We start from the raw sequence: 13,258 nt of genomic DNA on the forward strand, positions 1-13,258 counted from the left end.
AATGGATAGGTTTTTCATGGGAAAATATCTGTAATATGTGTTGTTTTCTATTAGTCTCTATAATGTTTTTCCAGAAGAGGTGCATGTGTTTTTTAATATCTCCATTATGCTTTTAAATACCTATATTTTACTTAAAGCAATGTTTTAGATGCATAAGTCAGTTTTTGATTTTCAAGTTCTATGTTTCAATGAATGTAAGAAGCAATATTGTGATCATATTTTAAATAGAAAGGAGCGTGGCAGGTAGCATAGGAGAAATTCAGATTGTGTTCAGCGTGTCTCATTAAACAACTTCTATAATAATGAAAATATAGAGGATATTAGCTAATGAATAGAAATTACCTATTAATAATTCATAGAAATTCTCATTCTGAGATGTATTTCCTTACACTGCTGGAAGAAATTACAAAAATGTGACTATGAATATCCTCTCCATGAAGCCACTACGAACACGAACAAGGAGATAATGTCCTAGGTTGTCCTTGTCATATGTATCCTGGCTTAAAATGGGAAGGTCAAAGGAAGCAAACAAATCAATTTTTTACCAGATCTAGAAACAAAAAAGAGAATTCTTGCAAGAGGAATTATATGTTCTTTACTTTCAATTACTTTGCACCAAAAAACACAAAAACCAAACCACCTCACAAACAAAAAAACCCTGTGTGCCTTGGTCACCAGAGAAGAAAAGAAAAAAATTACATTGCTAAGATTTGTGCTGTGATTATACCAGCAGATAATCTTTTCAAGAATCAGGCAGAAGCATTTATACCTTCTGTTGAAGTCTTGAGTGTCATATTTATGTTCTAAATTCATTATCTAGCTCTTCATAAGAAATTACTGGTCCATTAAATATTAATAATGAGTGCAATGCAAAACCAAATTAAATCCCTTCCAAAATCCCCTAATCTAACATAAGACCCTAATGCTACTCTTTTTTTCTTTTTTTTTTCTTGTCAGTTTCTTTAACTTTGAAATGTATGGTTTGATTCTGACTTCACAGGAGTTTTAGTATCAAAACTGCTTTGGCTTTAAAATAATCAGTCCAGCTACAAAGGGTCAGGCTCATGTTGTACATCCTGATCCGTTGCCCCAAACCAGTTTAAATGAAAATGAATGTGCCAGTACTGTTTGTTTATATTTTATTGTTTTTCTGAGCTTAGGTCTATGACTATTGTGATTTCTCCTTGCTTTGTACTGAGTTCTGTAAAAGTGGTCAGTGCTTTGCTGGTGGAGAAGTGCTGGCAGCTTACAGACTTATCATCTGGACAGAAGATGGCCACAGTTACATCTACCAGCTGCTAAACAGGTGGGCTCAGATGGGAAATTCACACAAAAAGTTCAGGTACAAGATGAACTTTGGGAGGGTTACTATGGAAAATCTCTGCATGTTGCAAATGATCAAAAACCAGAACAAAACCACTTTGGCACTCAAAGATTTAGCTGGAGTTTGACAGCCCTCAGTCTTTGTTTGGCACAGCAGGGGACACAGGAATAAGATTAGCCATGTAGAACTTGGGCAGCTGGTGCTGTGATTTCAAAAAGTCGCTTGTAATTACTTATTTGGTAACTTTTAATTGAACTTGTGAATCTTGGACGTTGCTGTTCTGCTTTCTAAACCAAGATGACTTCCTAAAACTTTTTTTTTATTATTGTGCAGTGGGCTTTCTAAAAGCATATATCCTGCTGATGGGAAGGTGCTGAAAGAAACTGTTTATCCTCATTTACTCTGCTTTACCAATATGAAGGAAAATAAGGTAAAGTTTGCAGTGAGCTTTGAAAGTTGATTTATTGTTTATTTGCAGTTACATGAATAATCCCTAAAAAATTTAATGGATTCATCAACAGATTTAATTGTTCTATGAGAACAATGATTAACACTTATTCCTTCATTTTAAAATCTTTAATTACAAACTTGAAGATGTTTATAGTGTATTTTGTCTTGGATTCTGGCTATATTTAGTTTTTTTCATGGGGGAAAAAATGTCTTTGTTTTCAACTATACCTAGGGTAATTGTCGAAATGGTTGATGGTTTCTTTTCCTAACTTTGACAAAAGAGCTTTCTTTTAAGGTAAAGGTGTGCTTTATTTTAGAACTTCTGAAACTTCTACTTTTAAACCTGTAAAATAAATAAATAAATAAACCCAAATAACAAAAAAAACCCCTCTCCATAAAACCAAAATCAAAAGAGCCAACCCACAAGCCAAATATAAGGAAATTACTCAGTTCTTGTTTTATTAGGAAATATATGCTTGTTTCAGCTGTAACTGCATAAATAGGTTGCTTCCCATGTGTGTCCATCCTAAACTGAAGGGGTTTGGATAAAATCTGTGGCATTTTATCCAGAGTACTGAGTACTGTTGTCCTGAGCCTTCAGAGGCACAATCACATTGCTGACTTTGCTGCACTGTGTGCGGACTGACAGTACCCACCGTGCATAAAATTACACACATGGGGCTCCCCTCAGAACCAGGGGCTCTGCTTGAACAAACCTCTCATGGTAAAAAAAGGGGAAGCTGAAAAGTAAGTGATATTTATACTTTTGTTTGAGAATTCATGTTTAGGAGATCATGTCGCACCAGTTTTAAATTTAGAAGTTACTGTGTAGACAAAGCATCTCGAATGGATTCAACTATGTTGGATAACCTGTATTTTGACTCATTTTTTTGAGTAGTGCCTTGTGTGACCACAAAGAAATAGGTAAGTAAAACCAGTTGTGATTTAAAAAATTGTTTCCAATTGGGAAGTTAGGGAGTGGTGGGCAGGAAAGATGTATGGCAGGGCTTCCTTGGTAAAAAATGATCCAAAAAAATACAACAGATTATTCTGTGTGGCTTTGGCTCTGGTTTTGTTGCTAGGTCTTATTGCTAATACTGCTTATGAATTTATAACTGCTGGAAGACGTGGATTTAATTCCTACCTGAAGTTGTGTTAGTTTGTGTATTTTTGTGACAGCTCAAGCAGGTCTTTAAACAGTTTCTGAAGGTTTTTATTTGTACCTGACTAAAACACTGTTAACTGTGTTAGGTTTTCTGGTGTTCTTTTTCTGTTGACAAATGTAGGCCCTTAGGAAGCATTTTTGTTGTGTAATCCTCTGAAGCCTGACAGATTTAATTTTGAATTGAAGGGAAATAGCATAAGCCATTCAGCTTTTTCCCCAAATGCTGTGATCTAAAATCAAGATAGGGGATAACTGCTGAAGGATGCCAAAAGGTCAGGAAAGGTGAGGGAAAAGAAATAGCCAAAACACATGGCTTAGCAAATAATAGGGTTACAGTGGTGGTAGAAAGTTCATACATGCTTTCCCCAAAAGTATACCTTAAAAGTGACCTGCTCTTTATTATTTCTGTTTTAATATTTACTTACTACCTGAATAATTTTTATGCAGATTTCTGAGACAATGAAACTGCCTGTGTGATGATCTGTTTTGATCTCCATTCTGAGATTCTAAACTAAACCACATTACAGTGCAGTTGATTTTAGTAGAATGGCTCCCAAACTTCAGTGTTGTAAATAAGTATATCCAACATATGAGATAGTTGTAGAGAGTGTTAAGATCACCCCTGAGCCTCCTTTTCTCCAGGCTAAACAACTTCAACTCCCCCAGCTGCTCCTTATCAGAATTGTGCTCCAGACCCTTCACCAGCACTCTATGGGTGTGCTCCAGCACCTCATGACTCAGTGATGGTGTTAGAGACTATTACCTATATAAAAATGTAATTTTCACCTTTCCTTAATTGTAGTAATTCAAGATGGGATGATTGATGCTCTATTGACTTTGTTCTGATGCAAAAATTATCAGTTTCACTGTTGGTTTTTTTTGTCTGATCTTGATGCTTACACTGCCATTCTTTTTATATGCTGGTGATACTATTGATGGATTCTCTATTTGGAGACAGTAAACCTGGGGAGAATTTCCATTCCACTTTCCATTTGGGATGTAGGTTTAGCCAAGATTACTGACTGGCAAAGCAGAGGTGACCTTTGAGAGGTTTGCACCAGGCAGAGTAGACTTGGTCTGAGCAGGACTTAGTGGCAGGTGAGGGATTAACCATAGTTTGTTTGATATTTTTACAGCTTTTGATGAAAAAAGCCTTTGCATTTGCAAGTAATTATTATATGAATTTTATCAACTCTTAAGAATATTGATTTGCTGTTCTTTTTGGCAGAGTTTTCCTTTTGTCATGGGTTTCATGAATGAAAGAAAGGAGCCTTTCTACAAAGTTCTTTTTTCTGGTGAAGCTTCAGGAAGGATCACTTTGTGGCATGTTCCTGATGTCCCTGTGTCAACATGTGATGGTTCACCAAAAGGTTTGGCACTTTTGGCACCTTGCTACCATCTTTTTCGTTATGACTTGAGGTCAATTTTCATGAAAACTGAGATTCTCATTAAGATCTTCTCACACTAGAAAGTGATGCTCACTTATTGTGTGATGGTTGCCTGTAGTTAAAAGGAATGGCAGCTGCTGACATTCCATCTCTAGGCTGGAGAAGGGATAAGTTTAGGGAAGTGATAAAGAGATGAAAATGTATATTTTGCTTTGCTTGAATTTTTATATTTTGTTTTACATAAAAATCCTCTCTCACCCCACCCTCTAGAGATCCCAATTACAGCAGTGTGGACTCTTCAGGATAATTTTGATAAACACTATTCCATGTCAGAGGGCATTATTGATCATCTTTGTGCATCTGAAGATGGAATTGAAGCTGCAGTTGTCAGTTCCTCTGTGTACATATCTGGGCTCGATAAGCTCGTGTGTGGATGTGAAAATGGGAAAATTTTTGTAACTTTAGGTTTAAAAACTGCAAGAGCAAGACTTTTAGGAAACATATCTTTGTTTAAAGGTAAGTTTTAATAATTTTGTTCAGATTCATCTCAGTCGAGCACAGAAGAGTGCATCCTTCTGGCATCCCCTCCAGTGATACCTCTAAAAATTCTCTGAAAACTAGGGCAGATGGTCAGGGATTGAATGAGGAAAAGGGAAGATTAGGAGTGTTTTTCTTCCTCTGTAGCTGATCTACTAGATCCCAGCTTAATAATACCAAGATGCTTTCCACTGTTAGGAGTCTGGGAATAGCTGTGTGGATGGAATCACCTGGAAATGAGATGTTGCATAGCACAATTGGGTTGGTAGTTTTCTTTGTAATTGGCTCTTTAAAGATCATTCCACTGAAGGGAATATAAAGAATTCATCTCAGTAGATGGAGCTCAGGGTGTAGAACTTCGTCTTCCCCCTTAGGAACAGGTCCAAAATTCTTTGACCACATGTAAAGGATTGTTGTATTTAGTCTTTGGAATATCCCACCTTTTAGGAAATATACTGTAAAATGTGGAACCCCTATTCTTAAAGAACAAAAATAATTTACATACCCTCTTGTTTCAGATCATCTCCCTTATAAGGTTCTGAATGGTCATAGTAGCAGAGTCACTTGTTTACTTTATCCACATGACAAATCAGTAAGATTTGATCCAAGCTGGCTGTTATCAGGGGGCCAGGATTCTGTTGTGATCTGCTGGGATATGTTTACTGGAAACATCTTACATCAGTTTAATCTGCAATCTGGTCCAGTAACAGAGCTCTTGCGATCTCCAGAAAACTACAGAGTAAGTAAAAGCATAATAAATGATGTCTTAAAAGAAAAAATATCTTCGTACACCTATCTCTGTGTGTGAGTGCATATATATATATATATGTAAGCAATTTATTCTTAGTTTACCCTCACTCAATTGCCTTCTTTGAAAGTTGCCTTTAATTTCAGGGGGTTGGGTTCTTGCAAGTCTGTAACTTCAGTGATTTATTAAATTGGAGCTCTTAAACGTTCTATTCACCATTTTTAATATCATGATTATCAACCTATATGTTAATCTGATTAAATCCTACTTCTGAAATTAAAAATTGTACTCAGTAAGGCTAGGAGCTTGAACATAGTAAGAAAAGATTAGATTAAAATAGGCATGATCCAAAATGTGTATGGTTTTTTTTTTTTGGTTCCTGACACATGTATGCTTTTGCATTATATGAGATTTAGAATAATTTAAAGTTGTTTTCTAATAGAATTTTGAAGTTGAATTTAGGTGAAGATTTATTGTACTGAATGCTCTATTTAACTTTTTTGAACATTGTGTTCCACGTGGTTGGGATTTCCACTTGTCCTCTCAGGAAACTTGTGAAGACATTTGATGAGTTTGATTGACTCAGTTTGCTCACAAGTTAAAATACAATAGTCAAAACAATATTTTGCCTTGACAAAAGTTTGTAATGCTTGTAAAAGTCCTTTTAGTCCTTCCCCTGAAAACTGAGTAGGATTTAATGCCTGCTTGGGTGGTGCTTCAGTCTTTAAAGAGCTGAATTTTTCCATAGGGGAATTTCCTCTGTGTGTCAGCAAAAATTACTTGCAGGAAGGGAAGGCTTTTCAGAATAAGATCCACAGAGTGTAAAATAATTTGAACTTACCCAGTTTTTCATTAGAAATACATTCTTTTGTCATAAGATCCAACATAATTTTATATCACATGAACAACAGTTTAAGGTAATTTTTTTGCTACTTTCTTGTCAAGGACAATTGCTACTCTATATTTGGTTATATAATCACTGATTCGAGAGGCTAAATATTGTGAATAAATGTCATTTAAATGATTGTATTTAAAATATGGAAGAAGATTATGTGTTTTCCTGTTGGGAGATCAGTTGTACAGCTGGTCTGGTGCAAACAAGTTGAAGATGTTGGCTGAAATAGAACATGATTTTCTAAAATGAGTATGTTCTGGGAAAGAAATTACTGGACAACCTTTTTTTTTATTAGCCTTGTTCAAGTGATGTGGTCAGGAATGTGGTTACACTGTTGGAACTGAAGTTTTCTGGTTTGCAGGTAAAAGACCAGAGTATTGTGTGCTGTGTGTGCAGTGATCACTCAGTAGCAATTCTACACCTTCAGAAGAGAGTATGTCTCTTACATGCCAGAAAACATCTGTTTCCTGTAAAGAAGATAAAATTTGACCCTGTTGAAAATCTACTAATTGTTGGATGTGAAGACAATTCAGTTTATATTTGGGAAATTGAAACAGGTAATAACACAGAGGGTGTTCACCTCCCTGATGGTTGGTTTGCCTGTCATGTGGTGCTATACAAGCAGGTATTAGAGAAGACCAAAAGAGAAATACTAACACATTGAATATGTTTACTGAAGAGTTTAAATGTTTATATAAACAAGCAAGAAATAAAATTTTCTTAGGGTTTGATGTATGCTGTGAGAGAAATAGAAAAGCTTATGTCAGATCTGGACAACCAGGAGTTCAGCTGACATGGCAGTGAACTGAGTAGAATATTTCTGGAAGCTATAAATAAAAATGCAAGTTACTCTATTTATTAAAAAGAATGACATTTTCAGTCCTAACAGTCCCGAGTTGGAGCACAAAGTTCTACTTTCTCCAGAAAAATCGTAATCTGAGAAATCTTTTGACTTAATTGATAAAGAGTTAATAGTAGAAGATAATTGCAAAGCTCGCAACTCTGTAGTCAGGAAAACTAAAGCTGAGTGTTTCAGGTTAAACTGTAGATTGCCAGGTGATTGGAGAGTGTCATGCTGATTCACATGGGTAATAAATGTAGTTATTTGAACTTAGGCAGACAGAACTGTTAGAGGTTATATGGTACTGGACATTACAATACATGCTATTCAGAGCTGTGTGTCCTGAGAGAAAGTGCATCGTGGGTCTGGACCCACTGAAATGCACAGCACATTAAAACTGTATCAAAACACAATGTAACTAATGGAGCACTGAGATCACAATTTACTTTGCAAGTTATTACACTGCCTAGACTGTCTACTTTAGACAAAAATAGTCCCTTGTTTTAAAGTACAAAATACTGGCATTTAGTGAAGGACTTGGCAGAATGAGTGCAGCATAGACTACAAGTTGGTTGTGTTAGTAAACTCTTCTAATATCATAAAGCTGGGATAGGAAATACTTTTGGTGTTTTTCCAAAATGTATTGAGTTGCTTCTTGAAATAAAAATGTTTAGAATGTTTGTATTGTAACTTGAGATTTTAAAATTATTTAAACTTTCTTCAGGAACATTGATGAAACTTTGAGAAGATGCGACCTTAAGAGACAGTTCAGTTGTATATAATCTTGTACTTATTTAATGTGTTCTCTTATTGCTGATGAGTTGAATATATGATGGTTTTTCATAGACTTTTAACTCTAATTGTGGTACTAGGAAAAGAAATACAATGCCAAATTGTCAAAAGTTTGGGTACTTTAAACTTTTATCCTGCTTTTATTTGTTGGGTTTTTTTCTGTATAACTTTAAATTCTGTTTTCTGGTAAATATGCAAGATTCATCTTATGTGTGTTCTACTATTTATGTAGATGCACAATATTACAGTTTTCAGTGCATTTTCTCCAGTCAGGGGGGAGCATGGGTGCTACCCTTCTGCTCAGTCCTCTTCCTGCAATGTCTGTGGAAAAACTGTCTTGGGATTCTTCTTCCTGTCTTCTTTTTCCTCTAATCCCTTCATTTTACCAGACTGTCAGCACATTTGCAATACTGAAAGTCGTCTGGTGTTGGAGAAGGCCAGGTCTGAACTGCTCAGAAAGGTACCTTGCAGGATTAAATGATACTTAGGTAGTGTATACTTTTGAATTTACTGCTGACAGTGGGGATACTTTTATCCCTACAGTGTGCTGCAGGGAGGATTTTTCTTAGTTAAAAAAAAAAAAACAACACTCCCTCCACCCCTGAAACACCAAAGAGAACCCCCAGGCATATAAAAGAAGCATTTCTTTCCTAGATTTCTGGACAAAAAATATTGTAGGGAGAATTTAGTGATACTACAGTGTGTGCTGGACAGCATGGAAAATTACTTTGGCTGAGTTGTATAGAGATGCTGGACCAAAATTTAAATTTCTGCACTGTAAGAACTAATAGTTTCTGTCCAAGGCACCCAGTGCAGTTAAGAGGCTGGGAACAGAAGTACACTTCAGATGCAATTTTATTTAGTGCAGCTGGATAGCTTTGCACTGAAGTACAGTGAATTCTTAGTAAATCAGTGAAATTTAATAGCATAGGACTGTAATGATACCATAGAGAGAAAATTCAGAGTATATTTGGTCTCTCCTTTAGTCATAAAAATGCTGCCTATTTCAACATTAAACAGGAAGTAAAATTGATTCCACTGCTCAGATGTATTACATATTCAGAAAGGGTGGAGATAGTTAAGTGTGTTTTTAAGTTTCTTTTGTTATCTTTGTGTTTGTATCTCTTGTTACGAAAGCATCAAGGAAGAATGAGTGCCACAATGACCATCTCTAAGAATATCTGGAATTTATTTGCTGTACAGTAGCAATTAAAAAAATTAATTTTTTCCCTCTCCTGTTATGCAGTGGTGACTAAAAGATGCCATCTGGGGTGAATACCTGAGAAAGCCTAGTAGGGGTACAACTGTAGTTACTTTAATGTTGAGTTACATCTGTATTGCAGGAGAACACAAGAGGTCATGGCGCTGATCCTTGAAATTGGTCTGTCCCAGATCAAGAGCCATGTAGGTACTTCAGTGCTGCTCAGGCAGACAAAGCATTGTTCAGAGGTATAAGGAAGATGTGCACAACATCACAGACCAACTTCTGCAGGAGTACAGCAACCTTACATGATGATTTTCATCTCTTGGCAAACAGGCAACCAACCACACGTGGTACCACTTGTCTATACAGTTACCTGTGAGCATGTCCCTGGCTCAGTTAAATATGGTAAAAGTCTAAGGGGTTGCCTTGTGCTTGAATTCCCTTATGGAAAGGGACATAAGACAGTTTTTGTTGTTTGTGTAGTCAAAAAGTGTTTATATTTCTTCTGGCAATGCAGTTAGCTTCAACTTCAGGCTTTGCCCCTTTAACTTAAAGTCAGTGGAGGACCTGATTTCTGTCGCTCATATATCACTGTTTGCAGTTAAAAAAACTAATCTGAACAGTGTTCTTTTACTGAAGTTAATGTAGAACTGGGAAAACAGCCAGTCTGTTTATAATTTCAGGCTGTGGATTAAGGAATTTCTATGAATATTCCAGTATTTACACTGTTGTAGAGTCAGCAATAATTCTGTTGAATTTGAAAACGACTTCAGAAAAGTTGAGAGGCCTGGTACCATTTTAACTCCCAACCTCTCCTTCTGCCAGGTAATTTATAAGATGACCCGTTAAGAAAACTGAAGACTTCATTGGGCATAATAGTTTGTTGTCCAGTTTCCTGTGACAGAGGCTGACATGCTTTAACAGAAAAGCATTCTGGAAACTTAAAAATTTTGTCTCTTAGCAGGCTTTCATAATAGGTTTTTTACACTTGATGGAATGGGAGGAACTTTATCTCACAGATTAAAATCTAAGCCACTACTACTTTATGTACAGTAACTTGTACCCTCTTTTCATGAGATTCATTGACCATGTAAAATAAGGTTATCTTTGGCAAAGCTTTCTGAGTACTATAGTATGTATACATTCCAAATAAATAGGCATTTCAGCATAGTTTATGCTGAAATGTTTAATATTGATAGTATAGCTGAGTTCAGGTGGAATTTAAGTCTGTGTCTTTTCCCCAGTGACTACAAGGTGAGTCTGAAAAGTGTGTGGGGAACAAAGCTAATTACCTGCTGCTTTTAGTGGTCTAGAATAGATAAATTTAATCCCATCCTTTTATTCCTTTGACTTGCACACCAAAAGTAAAATTATTCTAAGTTTAAATGGTCTTATTGCACCTGTATGTGAGTAGTGACAGAGAAAACAGCATAGAAGCCAATAATTAATATCTGTGTAGTTTAATATATTTTGCCTAAATTTTAATATATGGATATGGCAACTTTCCATTACAGTGGAATATCTTTCCATGACAATGAATATTGATCTAATAATACATTCTGAATATTAATGTAACATGTGTACAGGATGTGTTGCAAACTTGTGTTCTAGAAAACAAATATGAAAATCAATAACAAATTTTATTCTAATTAAAGTGCAGAATATTTCTTCCAATGGCCACCACTTGAAATACACTTCAGTAAGGAATTAGCTGTTACCTGTATTGCTTTTACATTTTCCTAACCAGCTATATCTTTGCCTTTTAAAAAGGTAACTATCAGTACGATAAGCTGTAGCAATAAAAGGATCAATGGTATTTTTTTCTTGCTCTTTGGCAACATGTCCACCAACCTACCTTTATATGTAATATGTACTGAGAGTGAGGAAAAAATGGGTAGATTTTAAATATCAACCTCTCTTGCTCAGAGGTAGCTATCTTCATTTATCAGAGATACACTGTATTAGCACTAGTTTAATATGAATTTATTCCTTGATGTTTATAATACTTGCAGAGCGAATCCTGTTATTTTCTTTTGACTTACAAGTCTTGTTCTGTTTTATAAGATTGATTCTATGTGTGTCATCATCTGGAATGGTCTGGATAGACCCCTCTTGCTTGAGCAAGAAAAGCAGCAGTTCTTCCAGTAAAACTGTTGTTGTGGTGGGAACGGGGGAGTCAGCACTGACTGTGTATTTCATACAAGTTCAGCTTGGACTCTATACTGCAAGGCACGAAGTTTTTCTGAAACACCTGTGTTTGATGACTTCAGTAAGAATGATAAATGGCTTGAAACACTTCTGCTGAGAAAAAAAAAATCATACCACCTGAAGATAGCTGTCAAGCATAGAAAACTGCACCTCAAGCATTTAGATGCTACAATAGGTACTATCAATAGTAGTATTGATAGAAGATATCAATAGAATAAACTAGGCTTTTAATGAGACTGTCAGCCCTCATAAAATATGCAGTGTCTAACATTAGTCAAGTCCATCAGTATGATCACTAAAACAATCTTTATAAAAAGAGAGGAGTTCAGAAATACTTTGACAGTATTTCTCATTGTGTTAGTGTCACGTTGTGAAATTTAAATGTTGCATAAAACCTCTGTTGTTACAGAAATATGTTTGCCGTGGGCAAAATGGAATTACTCTGCAGATAGTGATGTTATAGATTAAACCTTTGATCATATTGATGGCCAAACATGCTGGAACATTTTCAAACACTGTTTAGAGATAATTTGTGTGTACTATACATGCTCCAATATTTTTATAATTGTACCACCAGTAATAAGTCTTCTAAACCTCTGGCAAACAGCAAGTATCACATGAGTTGCAGAATTCCTGGGGGGTTGTTTTGGTTTGCTTGACTCTTTTTTGAAGCAAACCTTTGTTTAGTTTGTCTGACAACTTCTCATCTCAGAAAGAAATTAGTATTTAAACTGTTTAGAAAACTAAGGCTTTTAGATTTCACCAGGTGGCTGGGAGGAAATAAGTTGTACAGTTTTCATGAAACTTAGAACTCTATCCAAGAAAATTCAGTCCCCACTAAGATTTATGCCTACTTAATTGTAGAAGCAACGATAATTACACTCTTGTGATCTTTTTGTCCTTGCAAAATTTAATGATTTACAGCCTCTTTTGGAATCTTTTTCACTTTCCCTCTCTCTTCATCATTTTTTCTCTTCTTGGTCAGAATTAGCTGTGTGTGGGTGAGAGTGGCAGATAAATCCTGTGGTTGTGTTTCATCTTCTGGTGGCTGTGGTGTAGCCAGGGACAAAGTCATGGCAGTCACTACCTTCTTGTTTGCTTTTTAAAGAACTTTTCATAGCCTAAAGATCTGGGCTTAATGCAAACCTCAATTTTAGAGTCCCTGGAGACTATATTTGCTAAGTCTTTTCTGAAATAGGCTACATGCATATTACTTGTGTATTGTTAAACTGCTTAGGAACAAAAATGCCTCAGTAACAAGGTTCTGTGAAGTCTATTTTAATTTGCTTTCTCTTGGCTGCCAAAGTTTTTGTAGGGTCCTATGTCTCTCTCCAGAAATCCAAGCAACTTGTATCTGTGTAAGATATGGTAACTGTGAAATGTTTATTTAGGTCATTCTTTCTGCAGTTCATGTGAGTGGGGCAATGAATAGTCAGGGCAGACAATGGTGAGTTGAGCTTGATTTCTCTCGCCTCTACCTTCATGCTCAAGAGGCATCCTTAGATTAAGGGAGGACCTAAGGGGAGAGAGTTGAGCCAGGTACGCACTGTTGAACTGAGGCAGCTTCTTAGACCAGGAGTACTGGAACACCACACAACTGACACAGTGCAACATTAAACAATTTCTACTTTAGACCATCTTTCTCTAAGAAAGCAGCACTGAAAAAATTCAAGCTGTGATGCAAATGATAACTTGCAGTAGGATGG

At 36.0% G+C, this 13,258-nt stretch overlaps 1 protein-coding gene across 1 annotated transcript in view; it reads left to right on the plus strand.

Annotated features, from left to right (window-relative positions):
• The window catches only part of WDR72 (WD repeat domain 72), a 108,979-nt gene that overhangs the window by 19,613 nt on the left and 76,108 nt on the right, over window positions 1–13,258 (plus strand). Inside the window, exons 8-13 of the mRNA XM_050309687.1 lie at window positions 1,161–1,306; window positions 1,658–1,754; window positions 4,168–4,309; window positions 4,598–4,843; window positions 5,383–5,603; window positions 6,869–7,064. Coding sequence (XP_050165644.1) covers window positions 1,161–1,306; window positions 1,658–1,754; window positions 4,168–4,309; window positions 4,598–4,843; window positions 5,383–5,603; window positions 6,869–7,064 — 1,048 coding nt within the window. The remainder of the gene's footprint in view (window positions 1–1,160; window positions 1,307–1,657; window positions 1,755–4,167; window positions 4,310–4,597; window positions 4,844–5,382; window positions 5,604–6,868; window positions 7,065–13,258) is intronic.

This window comes from Myiozetetes cayanensis, unplaced genomic scaffold (genome assembly GCF_022539395.1).
Source record: "Myiozetetes cayanensis isolate MyiCay16 unplaced genomic scaffold, myiCay2020 scf14, whole genome shotgun sequence".
In the NCBI taxonomy this organism is placed as follows: domain Eukaryota; kingdom Metazoa; phylum Chordata; class Aves; order Passeriformes; family Tyrannidae; genus Myiozetetes; species Myiozetetes cayanensis.